Genomic DNA, 15512 nt, shown 5'->3' on the forward strand with positions numbered 1-15512 from the left:
CATCCAATGGTGGAATGCCACTTTAAGATTGTACAGCTGGGGTCAGAGCCCATGATAAGTCACGATACAGTGCCTTTGACCAAAAAGGCTTAAGGACTTTGCTCAAAGACCTACTTGTTTGGGCCAGGGCTTGAACTCGCCACCATCTGATAAGTAGCCTAGAGCCTTAAACACTAAAGCAACCCTGTGACCAATTGTTGGTAACTGTATCTATTCTTCTGTTATGTGAAAGCTTATTATTTTCTTTGTAGGTCTTGTGATGGTTTTCCTGATCTCACTTAGTCACAACTTTACTAGCAAGCTAATTTTGAGCTTGAGATTTTCATGCCTTAAGTAAGACTTACACATGTTGGCGGTTTTAAGTTATTATACATTTCAATGAGCTGCATTCAAATAAATAAATAAAACTAGAGCAACAAGAATGTACACTTGGTAATAAGATCTGCTGACTTAAAGAGGACATATTATGAAAAACTCACTTTCAGTGCTTGTGCACATACATTTGGGTATCTGGAGCTTACCAACCTACAAACTCTGAAACAGGACGACCCAGTCAGTTTCTTTTGTTCTGCCCATTTCAGAAAGCATGCGCTTCAACAAGCTGTTCAGATTTAGCGCCACTTTCTATGTCACAAGGGGAGCAAATTAGAATAACCCCACCCCCTCATCTGAGTATCTCCACTCATGGCTTGAAAACTGCATTTGTAAATGAATGTTCTTGAGGAAAGTGCTAATTGATTGGCTGGTGGAAGAGGGAGTGGAGTGAGTAGTGGCTTATTATCATTTAAAGGCACAGACACTCAAACTGAACCACGAGTTGGCCTAGTGGTTAGCGTGTCCACCTCTCGATCGGGAGATCGGGAGTTCTACTCACGGTCGGTAGATACCAAAGACTATCATAAAAATGGTACCTACTACCGTCTGGTAAGGCACACTGCAATACAGATGTGAGTGGGGAATCAAACTCTCACGGTTACCAGAGGACTAGCCCCCCACTGTAACCCTAGCTACAGTGGTGCTTGAAAGTTTGTGAACCCTTTAGAATTTTATATATTTCTGCATAAATATGATCTAAAACATCATCAGATTTTCACACAAGTCCTAAAAGTAGATAAAGAGAACCCAGTTAAACAAATGAGACAAAAATATTATACTTGGTCATTTATTTATTGAGGAAAATGATCCAATATCACATATCTGTGAGTGGCAAAAGTATGTGAACCTTTGCTTTCAGTATCTGGTTTGACCCCCTTGTGCAGCAATAACTGCAACTAAACAGTTCCGGTAACTGTTGATCAGTCCTGCACACCGGCTTGGAGGAATTTTAGCCCATTCCTCTGTACAGAACAGCTTCAACTCTGGGATGTTGGTGGGTTTCCTCACATGAACTGCTCACTTCAGGTCCTTCCACAACATTTTGATTGGATTAAGGTCAGGACTTTGACTTGGCCATTCCAAAACATGAACTTTATTCTTCTTTAACCATTCTTTGGTAGAATGACTTGTGTGTTTAGGGTCATTGTCTTGCTGCATAACCCACCTTCTCTTGAGATTCAGTTCATGGACAGATGTCCTGATGTTTTCCCTTAGAATTCACTGGTATAATTCAGAATTCATTGTTCCATCAATGATGGCAAGCCATCCTGGCCCAGATGCAGCAAAACAGGCCAAAATCGTGATACTACCACCACCATGTTTCACAGATGGGATAAGGTTCTTATGCTGGAATGCAGTGTTTTCCTTTCTCCAAATATAACATTTCTCATTTAAACCAAAAAGTTCCATTTTGGTCTCATCCGTCCACAAAACATTTTTCCAATAGCCTTCTGGCTTGTCCACATGATCTTTAGCAAACTGCAGATGAGCAGCAATGTTCTTTTTGGAGAGCAGTGGCTTTCTCCTTGCAACCCTGCCATGCACACCATTGTTGTTCAGTGTTCTCCTGATGGTGGACTCATGAACATTAATATTAGCTAATGTGAGAGAGGCCTTCAGTTGCTTAGAAGTTACCCTGGGGTCCTTTGCGACCTCGCCGACTATTACACGCCTTGCTCTTGGAGTGATCTTTGTTGGTCGACCACTCCTGGGGAGGGTAACAATGGTCTTGAATTTCCTCTATTTGTACACAATCTGTCTGATTGTGGATTGGTGGAGTCCAAACTCTTTAGAGATGGTTTTATAACCTTTTCCAGCCTGATGAGGATCAGCAATGCTTTTTCTGGGGTCCTCAGAAATCTCCTTTGTTCATGCCATGCTACATTTCCACAAACATGTGTTGTGAAGATCAGACTTTGATAGATCCCTGTTCTTTAAATAAAACGGTGCCCACTCACACCTGATTGTCATCCCATTGATTGAAAACGCCTGACTCTAATTTCACCTTCAAATTAACTGCTAATCCTAGCGGTTCATATACTTTTGCCACTCACAGATATTTAATATTGGCTCATTTTCCTCAATAAATAAATGCCCAAGTATAATATTTTTGTCTCATTTGTTTAACTGGGTTCTCTTTATCTACTTTTAGGACTTGTGTGAAAATCTGATGGTGTTTTAGGTCATATTTATGTAGAAATATAGAAAATTCTAAAGGGTTCACAAACTTTCAAGCACCACTGTATGTAATAGGCGAGAGGCCAAGGGCTACGGAAACGGAGATCGGCGCTGCCCTATGCGCCACATGGCTTGAGAAGGACTTTGACACTCAAAGCGGCCATTTTGAACAGGGCTGTTTAGACAGAGTGAGAAGGGAGCTGTGGTGCTTTATCTTTATGGTATTTTGACCAAAGCATGTCACAGACATTTTATTCAGACCTCAGGGAGCTTGTGGAAAAGGGATATAATATGTCACCTTTAAACAAAAATTGATGAAACCCTTGTAAGAAGTTTTAAAACATTTTAAATGAACATGTACTTTTGTTTTGTAGATAAACTGCTTGTATATTCACTCAGGGGAAGGGGGGGAGGAGGAGGTGCACACATTTGCAGTAAACTGTTCCATAAAAGCCCCCATAATGTAGTGTGTGAGTGTGGGAATAAAAATCACCTTGTATATCTCCAGCACAATGGTCCTGACAAACTCCGGGTCTGCGTCAGTGCGTTTGGGTTGCGCCATGTGAGCAAACGCTGTCAGCAAGCAAATTCCATCTGAACTATTTATCTCTGACAGCCAGGCCTCAAACTTTTCCTGGTGACCTGGTTCTGAACAGATAAACACATGGACATGAATGCACACACTCCCACAACAAACCAAACTGCATGTGTTTATTCTTAAATTGAACTTGTTTAATTATTATTATTCTCTTATATGCCATATAAACACTAATCCAATTCATACACTGTCCCAATAGTTTACTGCAATTAGACACTGAACAGTTGGCTATTAATCTAATATATCATGCACTGAGAGGCTCTGGTTGAAATTATGGATTCTCTGAGGTGATTGGCATAGTACTATTTTGTGAGGAAAAAAATAGTACTATGCCAGTCACTGAAGAGAATCCATAATTAATCGGTGCCTCTCAGTGCATGGTATATTCGATCTATATCCCTCATCAAAAAATTCCAAACTAAAAGTATTAAGATTGAATCTTGGCATGAACTCACTGGAGGCAGCCATGTTTGTTGCTTACGTCAGCGCGATCTTCGACCTGCACGTGCGCAATGTACCTGGCTATCGCCTGCCTCGCTAGGCTTGATCATGATATGTAGATCTACACACACAGAAATCCTCGCGAAGTCACAGCTGTGACTCGAGACAGCCATAAAGCTCGAAATTGTGACATCAGCTCATGGTATATTTAGGATATACCATGACTGAATCACATCATATGCATTTTTTTTTTTTTGGACATCACGAGATACATCGCTTAGGGCCTCTGCATGCTCTTGTGACAAGGCTTTCGAAAACAGCTTTTCGCAGACAGTTGTAATTTATCGTTGAGCGGGGAGTAATAGGCATGCGCGATGTTATTCACCACCACAACGCAAGGGGGCGCAAAGTCGCGAAATCGCTAGGAGTAGTTGGTGGGTGTGGTTAGTGGAGTGTTTATCCTCCGGTTACTTATAATGACTAGAACTGGAGTCGTACAGATGTACGTACTTCCTCACTTCCTCGATCAACCGCTCTTCGTGCTGCTCCATCTTCGCTCGTGTTTTTAAAAATGGCGGTCGTGAAAACAAACCAAACTGGGAAAGTAGGGAAGCGGACGTGCGTGTACAGCGGATGTAGAGTGGACCAATCAGAGCCCTCTTGTCTGCGACGCTGTCTACGAGGCTTCTGCGGTGGTCACAATTTTTAGGAGGTGCGCGCAGAGCGTCTGCGAAGGTGGGGGGGCTACACAGACGCTATCTGCGAGGACTGGGTTGTCAGCATAAATTGGCCTTTAATCAACGGTGGAACTATTTTAGGTCACATGAGCCATCCTTGCCCAATCCCTGCACAGGAATTTTTTTGATGAGGGATATAAAAAGTATTCATAATCGAATTCTAAATGAACTGTGCTCCTAGTTTTTTGTTAGTAAAGCACAGTCACCTTGGAGGCTTTGGATGCAGCTCTCCACGCTCAGACTGCAGCCCAGCCTATCCAAGCCGTCCATCTCAGCACACTGCATGATGTAGAAGATCTTCCATAGCATTGCACTAGACAGAGTTCCATAAGGCATCTCTGACATGAAGAGCCAGATGCCAAGTCTGACATATACAGGGTGGTGAAAGAGACACAGGATGATTAGTGTTTAAGCATTCTGACAGATACAGATGCTCCAAAGATGCTGCACATCCCTAAAAATGGGCATTACACTATAATCCTTGAGAAATCTAGTAACTGATTGCACTGTTCAACCACCTAAAGCACTATTTACTGTAAGTATTAAGTAGCTCATCAGGCTAGCATGATACTTTTCCAGTACTAGTCTCCTGGAATCATAATGCATACGTTTCTATTAATTTTTAAAAAGTTTGCTTATTTAACACAAGACAAAGGTCATTTGAGTGTGTTAATAAATCATACCTTTTAGCCTTGAGGACACGCAAGACTGCACGGAGAAAGAGATGGTCAAACTCCACCTGCAGTTTCTCCATGGAGAAGGACTGTTCCTGCATGGTGGTTCTGCTCACTCCCGTTAAACTGACGTACTGCGCCCAGTGATCGCTCACATAGCACAGAGTCATCCTAACCAACCCAAGAGAAGACAGGAAATGTAAAGTCACCTCTGACTGCATCAACTCTTGAATTGTATATCAGGGAAATTAGAATAGCAAATGACTGAATAACCAATAAAACGATCAGCGGACCTGATAATGTGGCCAATCCTCTTCACAAACTGTCTGTAACATGCTCGGTTGTAGGTTTGCAGACCAACAGCTAGCAGCTCAACAAGTGAAGAGGCAAAAGCAAATATCTTCATCATTTTCTGACTTGTGGTGGCTTGGGGTTGGTAATTGCCTGAAGAGTGCATGAAGGAATAATTATTTATGTACATTTGATGACTCACATTAAAGGAGAACTGAAGGCAAATTTTTTTACCGTCAAAATTATATTTCTCTCATTTTATTAAATATCGGAATGCATTTTTGATCGCTATTTTGGTCACTGCTATAGCAAGTTATGAGTGTTTGAAATATGCTATGTAATACATCAGTCCATATGTCAAAGCAATGGCCGTAAACGAGATTCGTTGAGACCTGTGCGAGACATCGTAGGACGGAAGTAAAACGTACAGCGGAAATCAAAGCGACCAACATCTGCCAACGTTGTCAAAATCTGTGCACGCCCTCTTTCGAATGCTGATGTAATCAAGCCGGAAGTTTTGTTTGTTTTGATAGCAATCAGGAAAGTTTGAAACAAGTAGGCAGTAACTGTCATGTAAACTCGTTTTTGTGCAATATTTCATTTGGAAAACAGTTTTCAAAATGGTGGCACTGACACCTGGCTGACACTTCACGTTTCAAAGTCTCGTGAAGATCGCGCGGATAAGCGACAGCTGCCATGGACCAAACGAACTAAATTCAACATGGCTAAAAACCGAATAGGCCGATAAGTATAATATTTAATTGTGATTAGTTGCCAATACGAGTCACGATACAAAGTTACTAAATCCGAAAATGTAATTGAATAACATGTTAATTAAGAAATAAAGCAAGTTTAAAAATCCCTTCAGTTCCCATTTAAGAGCTTGGTACAAATTAAACATCATACGATTGTCAGCGTCATCTATTTTGATCCAAGCTTGTTCATTTTATTATTTAAGCAAAATGCAGCTAGAATTTGTGAAATTACTTAAAACCCAACATATTATATGATTATTACAAAACCATCATGGCGTAAAGGTTAGAGAAGCAGCTCTGGGACCAAAAGGTTGTCAGTTCAATTCCTTGGACCAGCAGGAATGGCTGAAGTGCCCTTGAGCACCAACTACTCCCTGGACTGACCTGGACTGCTGTGGGAATGTCGGGGTCTTGTTGTACGCCGCTCTGGATAAGAGCGTCTGCTAAATGCCTGTAATGTAATGTAATGGTGTCAGTGACTGACCTTTTGAGGACATCCCCAATAAGTGTTTAAAAAGTTCATCAAATGGAAACTGAGAGAGAAGAGCAATCAGGTCATCTTCTGATAAAAGCAGCCAGCTTGTCTCCGGGTCTTCATCCTGAAAGCAAATAAAAATATCTCATCTCATCTCATTATCTCTAGCCGCTTTATCCTTCTACAGGGTCGCAGGCAAGCTGGAGCCTATCCCAGCTGACTACGGGCGAAAGGCGGGGTACACCCTGGACAAGTCGCCAGGTCATCACAGGGCTGACACATAGACACAGACAACCATTCACACTCACATTCACACCTACGGTCAATTTAGAGTCACCAGTTAACCTAACCTGCATGTCTTTGGACTGTGGGGGAAACCGGAGCACCCGGAGGAAACCCACGCGGACACGGGGAGAACATGCAAACTCCCAAATAAAAATATCTGTGATAAAATACAGACTTGATAATTATCTGTTAAACAGATGGTTGTCACACTATTTGACTGGATATGCACAAGACTACTGAATTTGATCTTAATTTCCTGACACAAATAATTAATAAACAATAAGGACGAAAAATATTTTTGATCAGTGTCTAAACACAGACAATAATGAGGACGAAAGCACATAAAATACTGTAATACCACACCTTAACTTTCTCCTTAATTGAGTATTTGTATACAATACCCCCTTTTCTGCTCATTAGGTTACTTTCTTCTTTTCCGTGTTTTCATTTGTAATGTTTATTTTCGAGACCTTTTCACCATAATGGCTGGAATTAACATCAAATGAGAACAAATTCCACACCTACTGTATACATATATTAAACAAAACAAACAAAAAAAAAGTCTTACAGGAAGGAAATGAGAATGCTCTAAAATTACAATGTTTATACTGTTATAAAAATTAAAAAGGAGGGCATCCAGTGAAATTCTATTTCCACTTATAATATGGAAGCCTAATTTGAACAGAAACCCTTTTTTCGGAAATTATTTTGGATGCCAAATAATAACTCATTTCGACGGGCACTCAGAGAGCACAGACCTCCGCTAAGGACAATACGCGACTCTACTATGATATGCAAATCTACAACCACAACCACTTTATATCTGTATACATTTCCAAAACTATTAGAATTATGTGCCTACATGTGTATTCCAGAGGATTATTGGAACCCGTGAATGTTGACCGTGATATGGAGGCATTGTATTTCTACACTGGCTATGCTTTTTTTCCCACAACTGAACTTTACTGGGGGCGGCACGGTGGTGTAGTGGTTAGCGCTGTCGCCTCACAGCAAGAAGGTCCGGGTTCGAGCCCCGTGGCCGGCGAGGGCCTTTCTGTGCGGAGTTTGCATGTTCTCCCCGTGTCCGCGTGGGTTTCCTCCGGGTGCTCCGGTTTCCCCCACAGTCCAAAGACATGCAGGTTAGGTTAACTGGTGACTCTAAATTGACCGTAGGTGTGAATGTGAGTGTGAATGGTTGTCTGTGTCTATGTGTCAGCCCTGTGATGACCTGGCGACTTGTCCAGGGTGTACCCCACCTTTCGCCCATAGTCAGCTGGGATAGGCTCCAGCTTGCCTGCGACCCTGTAGAACAGGATAAAGCGGCTAGAGATAATGAGATGAGATGAGAAAATGAACTTTACTGCCATCTACTGGATTTAAAGATGTATGGCATTGTTGAGTGCAGACTTCTGCAAATGCCAAAAGCTGTATCTGTTGAATGTTAGCTGAAGTCAATTTGCGGAAAATAAACTTGTAGAGCTGCTCCAAAATTTAATGGGTTCTTCTTTGACTCATGCAACACCCTTCCACCAAGTTTCATGGAAATCGAGAAAGTATGTTTTGTACAATCCTACTTATAGTCTAACAAACAGACAGACAAACAAACCACACTGAAAACATAACCTTCTTGGCAGAAGTAAAGAAGTCAATATGGGTTTGAAAAAGTTCACTGAACAAATAGAAGATTAATTCTATAATGTTTATAGGTGAAACATACAGCAGCAGGTTATGCCACAAGTACACTTTAAAAACTGAAACTGTTAAATCCTTGATCAAACTCTGCATTGCTCCAAGTGTTGCGCATGTGAAGACAGGAAGAGATCCTTGTGATTATCTTGTGCTACTAATGTTACGTGTCAGGCAGTAATGCGGTTTAAGGTCAGGCAAGAATGTGGTTTAGAAGAGAAAACAAACACGGCTACACACTCAGAGTGCTCCTTGACAAAAAGGTTACGTTTTACATTAACCAACACACACACAGCAAAAGAAAGAGAGATAATATAAAGGCAGCATTAGCCCAAAGCAGCTACTGACCTCTTCTCCACCTTCATCTACAAGGGTCCAGATACTAGATGGAGGTCCTGAATAGCTGTTGTTACTTTTTATATCACTAGGCTTCATATGGCACATCAGATCAGCCCGGTCCCTGAATATCACAAACGTATGGGTGTATACGTTAAAGTAAAAAGGAAGAAAGGTTATTTAAAATAAATAAATAAATAAATAAACTATCCACCACACCCACCCACAGGAGTAACAATCTATAATTAATAACTATGGATATTAATCAGAAGGAACACTTCAAAAAATGAATATGCTAAACAAACAAACAAACAATGAAATATATAGATATTCTTTGAGTAAGTAAGCCAGATTTGGGATGGATGGAGAATATTATTTTTATATGTGAGAAAGAACATTACACAGTTGCGCAAAGATATGAAGTTTATCTTCAAGTGGTGATATCACGAGTGAGCAAAGCAAATGAGTGAAATATTTTTCAGTATGAAAAGATAAACTCCCCTCCTAGAACTGCCACCTTATTGTGGTGGAGGGGTTTGTGTGCTTGAATGATCCTAGGAGCTATGTTGTCGGGGGCATTATGCCCCTGTTAGGGTTTCCCAAGGCAGACAGGTCCTAGGTGACAGGCCAGACCAAGAGCAGTTCACCAAAAAAAAAAAAAAAACCCCGATGGAGAAAAAATCCAGGACCGTGACGTCGCCCGGTAGGACGCAGCCAGGGCCCCACCCTGGAGCCAGGCCCGGGGTTGGGGCTCGTATGCGAGCACTTGGTGGCCGGGCCTTTGCCCATGGGGCCCGGCCGGGGCTCAGCCCGAAGAGGTGACGTGGGCCCGACCTCCTGTGGGTTCACCACCCACAGAGGTAGCAGTAGGGGTTTGGTGCAGTGTGGATTGGGTGGCAGTCGAAGGCAGGGGCCTCGACGACCTGATCCCCGGACACAGCGGCTGGCTGTTGGGACATGGAATGTCACTTCGCTGGGGGGGAAGGAGCCTGAGCTTGTGCGGGAGGTTGAGAGGTACCGGCTAGAGATAGTCGGGCTCACCTCCACGCACAGCTTGGGCTCTGGAACCCAGCTCCTCGAGAGGGGCTGGACTTTCCACTTCTCTGGAGTCGCCCGTGGTGAGCGGCGGCGGGCTGGTGTGGGCTTCCTTATAGCTCCCCAGCTCAGCCGCCATGTGTTGGAGTTTACCCCAGTGAACGAGAGGGTCGCCTCTCTGCGCCTTCGGATTGGGGAGAGGGCTCTTGCTGTTGTTTGTGCCTACGGGCCAAATAGCAGTATAGAGTATCCGGCCTTCTTGGAGTCCCTGGGAGAGGTACTGAGGGGTGCTCAGACTGGGGACTCCATTGTGCTACTGGGGGACTTCAATGCTCACGTGGGCGATGACAGTGACACCTGGAGGGGCGTGGTTGGGAGGAACGGCCTCCCCGATCTGAACCCGAGTGGTGTTTTGTTATTGGACTTCTGTGCTAGTCACAGTTTGTCCATAACGAACACCATGTTCGAGCATAGGGGTGTCCATAAGTGCACGTGGCACCAGGACACCTTAGGTCGGAGGTCGATGATCGACTTTGTAGTCGTGTCATCTGATCTCCGACCCTATGTCTTGGACACTCGGGTGAAGAGAGGGGCTGAGTTGTCAACTGATCACCACCTGGTGGTGAGTTGGATCCGCTGGCGGAGGAGGAAGCTGGACAGACCTGGCAGGCCCAAACGTATGGTGAGGGTCTGCTGGGAACGTCTGGCCGAGCACTCTGTTGGGGAGGTCTTTAACTCCCACCTCCGGGAGAGCTTTTCCCAGCTTCCGAGGGAGGCGGGGGACATTGAGTCTGAGTGGACCATGTTCTCTACCTCCATTGTGGACGCAGCTGTTCGGAGCTGTGGCCGCAAGGTCTCCGGTGCCTGTCGTGGCGGCAATCCCCGAACCCGGTGGTGGACACCGGAAGTAAGGGATGCTGTCAAGCTGAAGAAGGAGTCCTATCGGGCCATGTTGACCTCCGGGACTCCTGAGGCAGCCGACGGGTATCGGCAGGCCAGGCGTGCTGCAGCTCGGGCAGTTGCGGAGGCAAAAACTCGGAACTGGGAGGAGTTCGGGGAGGCCATGGAGAAGGACTATCGGTCGGCCTCGAAGAAATTCTGGCAAACCATCCGGCGCCTCAGGAGGGGGAAGCAGTACTCTGCCAACACTGTTTACAGTGCGGGTGGGGAGCTGTTGACCTTGACTGGGGACATTGTCGGGCGGTGGAAGGAATACTTTGAGGATCTCCTCAATCCCACCGTCATGTCTTCCACTGAGGAGACTGAGGCTGATGACTCAGAGGTGGACTCGTCCATTACCCAAGCCGAAGTCACTGAGGTGGTTTGCAAGCTCCTCGGTGGCAAGGCACCGGGGGTGGATGAGATCCGCCCTGAGTATCTCAAGTCTCTGGATGTTGTGGGGCTGTCTTGGTTGACACGCCTCTGCAACATCGCGTGGCGGTCGGGGACAGTGCCTCTGGAGTGGCAGACTGGGGTGGTGGTCCCTCTTTTTAAGAAAGGGGACCGGAGAGTGTGCTCCAATTATAGGGGAATCACACTTCTCAGCCTCCCAGGGAAAGTTTACTCCAGGGTACTGGAGAGGAGAATTCGACCAATAGTCGAACCTCGGATCCAGGAGGAACAATGCGGTTTTCGTCCTGGTCGCGGAACACTGGACCAGCTCTATACCCTTCATAGGGTGCTCGAGGGTTCATGGGAGTTTGCCCAACCAGTCCACATGTGCTTTGTGGATCTGGAGAAGGCATTCGACTGTGTCCCCCGTGGTATTCTGTGGGGGGTGCTTCGGGAGTATGGGGTTCGGGGCTCTTTGCTAAGGGCTGTCCGGTCCCTGTACGAACGGAGCAGGAGTCTGGTTCGCATTGCCGGCAGTAAGTCAGACCTGTTCCCAGTGCATGTTGGACTCCGGCAGGGCTGCCCTTTGTCACCGGTTCTGTTCATAATTTTTATGGACAGAATTTCTAGGCGCAGCCAGGGGCCGGAAGGAATCCTGTTTGGGAACCACAGGATTTCATCTCTGCTTTTTGCGGATGATGTTGTCCTGTTGGCTTCTTCAAACCAGGACTTTCAGCATGCACTGGGGCGGTTTGCAGTCGAGTGTGAAGCGGCTGGGATGAGAATCAGCACCTCCAAGTCCGAGGCCATGGTTCTCGACCGGAAAAGGGTGGCTTGCCCTCTCCAGGTTGGTGGAGAAGTCCTGCCTCAAGTGGAGGAGTTTAAGTATCTCGGGATCTTGTTCACGAGTGAGGGAAGGATGGAGCGTGAGATCGACAGGCGGATCGGTGCAGCCTCCGCAGTGATGCGGTCGCTTTACCGGTCCGTCGTGGTGAAGAAGGAGCTGAGCCAAAAGGCGAAGCTCTCAATTTACCGGTCGATCTACGTTCCGACTCTCACCTATGGTCATGAGCTTTGGGTAATGACAGAAAGAACAAGATCGCGGATACAAGCGGCTGAAATGAGTTTCCTTCGCAGGGTGGCTGGGCGCTCCCTTAGAGATAGGGTGAGAAGCACAGTCACTCGGGAGGAGCTCGGAGTAGAGCCGCTGCTCCTCCACATCGAGAGGAACCAGCTGAGGTGGCTCGGGCATCTTTTTCGGATGCCTCCTGGACGCCTCCCTGGGGAGGTGTTCCAGGCATGTCCCCCCGGGAGGAGGCCCCGGGGAAGACCCAGGACACGCTGGAGGGACTATGTCTCTCGGCTGGCCTGGGAACGCCTCGGTGTTCTTCCCGAGGAGCTGGCCGAGGTGTCTGGGGAAAGGGAAGTTTGGGCTTCCATGCTTAGACTGCTGCCTCCGCGACCCGGTCCTGGATAAGCGGAAGAAGACGAGACGAGAAAAGATAAACTTACTTTTATATATGACCGCAAGTTGGCCTCGTGGTTAGCGTGTCCGCCTCTCGATCGGGAGATCATGAGTTCTATTCACGGTCGGGTCATACCAAAGACCATCATAAAAATGGTACCTAATGCCATCTGGCAAGGCACGCTGCAATACAGATGTGAGTGGGGAGTCAAACTCTCGCGGTTACCAGAGGACTAGCCCCCCACTGTAACCCTAGCTATGTAATAAGCGAGAGGCCGAGGGCTACGGAAACGGAGCTCGGTGCCGCCGTATGTGCCACATGGCGAGGGAAGGGACTTTGACTGATATACAGTATATATCTTTGCGTAACTATGTAATGTTCTTTTTATTATATAGACACACCCACAAAAAAACCCACAAAAAAACATCCACAAGTTAATCAGAAGAATTTTAATTTTGAATCGGTTCGCCATTTTGACAACACACATCTCGCCAGTGGGAAAACACTCGGAGTGACATCATCGGAATGAAATATCAGGAAATTTGTCACTCAGATCTGCGATGTATTTCGCATGAAAAATACAAATTTTTCAACACGAGAAGATAAACTTCACACCTTCAAGCCAACGTTATTTTATTTTTATTATACTGACACATTTGCAAACAAAATGTACCCGAATTTATCAAAAGATTGATATCCTCATGAGTGACGATATTTGGAAATATGTTACTCGGTTACTCGATACCCTGGACGTCGTTTGTATGAAAAATACAAATGGCAGATTTCCAAGTAAAACACTCATGCGCCTCATTTTATATATATTAAAACACACACACACACACACACACACACACACACACACACACACACACACACACACACACACACACACTTCTACAGTGTAGAAAATAGTCAAAATACAGAGAAACCTGTGAATGACTCGGTGTGTCCAAACTTGTGACTGGTACCATATGTAATGAACACTGCTTGCTTGTTGACGTAAACTGTGAAAGGTTCACCTGTAAAGACAGAGACCCTTACCTTACCGGAGACATTAAAATAGCCAATGCCTGCATGAAGTGATAAACTCCAGATGGATTATCCAGCACTTTAATCTAAAAAGAAAACACATATAAAATCATAAACTGACAAAACAATGACATTTTAACAAGTTTCCTTTTCCTGGTCTGCGCTTCCTTATATTTTGCCATCATTAAAGATACAACTGAATAGCTGTTTGCTTTTTTATTTGCTCAAAAACTACTTCCTACCTGTAGAAAGGGCACGGCCCATTTCCTGATTCCTGCAGGACAGCACAGCAGATGGTTAAGGATGTAGAGATGGTCTCCTGCTGAGCCCACTCGGTGAAGAACAGATACCTGCACATAGGTGACACGCAGAAGTGATGAAGTGTGACTGGGGGAAAAACAGAGAACGACACTGCTATACGACTCCCAAACTATTATTCATCTATTAACAAACAACACTTAGAAGAGTAAACTAAGTGACCAGAACTGACGTGAATGAATGATGCATAGCCACTGGTGATTACCTCCTGTGTTTTTATCACCGTATTTGTAAAATGCTTATTCGAGCTCATAATCATTAAAATTATGATAGTGTTTGCCATGCAGATATCAATCCATAAACAAAAGGAAGCTCTCTTTTAATTATCATCTAACAGAGGTTCTAAAATGGGCTGGATTTCCCAGCGTTAACATTCTTCTGCAGAAAGCCCAAGCCAGATGGACCGGCCATGTTGTCAGGATGCCAGATAGTCGACTGCCCAAACAGCTGTTATATGGAGAGCTGTGCCAAAGCAAGCGCTCATCTGGGGGGCAGAAGAAACGCTTCAAGGACAATGTCAAAGTGTCCCTCGAAACTCTAGAAATCGATCTCAGCTCCTGGGAGTCGCTTGCTCAGGATCGTCCAGCATGGTGAACAAAGCTCACCAGTGGTGCACGTGCAGCAGAGATGAAACACATTGCCGAGGCCCAGAAGAAACGAGCTGCACAGAAGGCTCGACCTATCACCACCCCCACTACAGCACCTACCTACATGCAGGGCTCGAAATTAACTTTTTTTCTTTGTGTCCCCCAGTGGTCCCGAATTCTGTGTTGTATTGTCCCGAATGGAAGCAATAGTGTCCCCATTTTTTTCCTCTCTGAAATAACCAGTGGTTAATATTATCATATGAAGTTACTATTATATTTGTAACTATGTGATTTTGAACCCTTTATATCATTTTTACAATAAGTCACAAGACACAAGCGACACATGTCCTATACATCATCTATTTCAAAATTACAGTTATTGCATTTTCAGTTTATTAAACTTTGGCGATCTCACTGTATGAATAGATACCCATTTATTTAAAGGGGCCAACTAGCTCATTCAGAAAATGTTTCAACTCCCTACATCTGCAGTACACTTTAGTTGAAAATAAGACCCCTTTTATGTTCATTTCATCTACTGATACCTTGAATATCTGTTGGCACTTATAAGGCCAACTTATAATTTTCACCATTACCGTTATCCATAGCCCTGTGATGACCTGGCGACTTGTCCAGGGTGTACCCCGCCTTTCGCCCGTAGTCAGCTGGGATAGGCTCCAGCTTGCCTGCGACCCTGTAGAACAGGATAAAGCGGCTACAGATAATGAGATGAGATGAGATGAGACCGTTATCCATTTTTATGAACTTTCCGTTATCCATTACCGTTATCCATTTTTATGAACTTTCCGTTACCCATTTTTATGAACTTTCCGTTATCCATTACCGTTATCCATTTTTATGAACTTTCCGTTATCCATTTTATGAACTTTCGCTGCCGAAACGTGGGTGCAAAT

General features: G+C 44.8%; 1 protein-coding gene across 2 annotated transcripts in view; it reads right to left on the reverse strand.

Moving 5' to 3' along the window:
* The window catches only part of epg5 (ectopic P-granules autophagy protein 5 homolog (C. elegans)), a 71474-nt gene that overhangs the window by 42336 nt on the left and 13626 nt on the right, over positions 1 to 15512 (reverse strand). For both annotated transcript variants that reach the window (XM_060907307.1, XM_060907308.1), the window contains exons 6-13: positions 13936 to 14043; positions 13706 to 13779; positions 8844 to 8955; positions 6534 to 6648; positions 5297 to 5447; positions 5013 to 5174; positions 4536 to 4693; positions 3047 to 3201 (exon numbers count right to left, since the gene is read on the reverse strand). In XM_060907307.1, coding sequence (XP_060763290.1) covers positions 3047 to 3201; positions 4536 to 4693; positions 5013 to 5174; positions 5297 to 5447; positions 6534 to 6648; positions 8844 to 8955; positions 13706 to 13779; positions 13936 to 14043 — 1035 coding nt within the window. The remainder of the gene's footprint in view (positions 1 to 3046; positions 3202 to 4535; positions 4694 to 5012; positions 5175 to 5296; positions 5448 to 6533; positions 6649 to 8843; positions 8956 to 13705; positions 13780 to 13935; positions 14044 to 15512) is intronic.

This window comes from Neoarius graeffei, chromosome 24 (genome assembly GCF_027579695.1).
Source record: "Neoarius graeffei isolate fNeoGra1 chromosome 24, fNeoGra1.pri, whole genome shotgun sequence".
Lineage (NCBI taxonomy): Eukaryota > Metazoa > Chordata > Actinopteri > Siluriformes > Ariidae > Neoarius > Neoarius graeffei.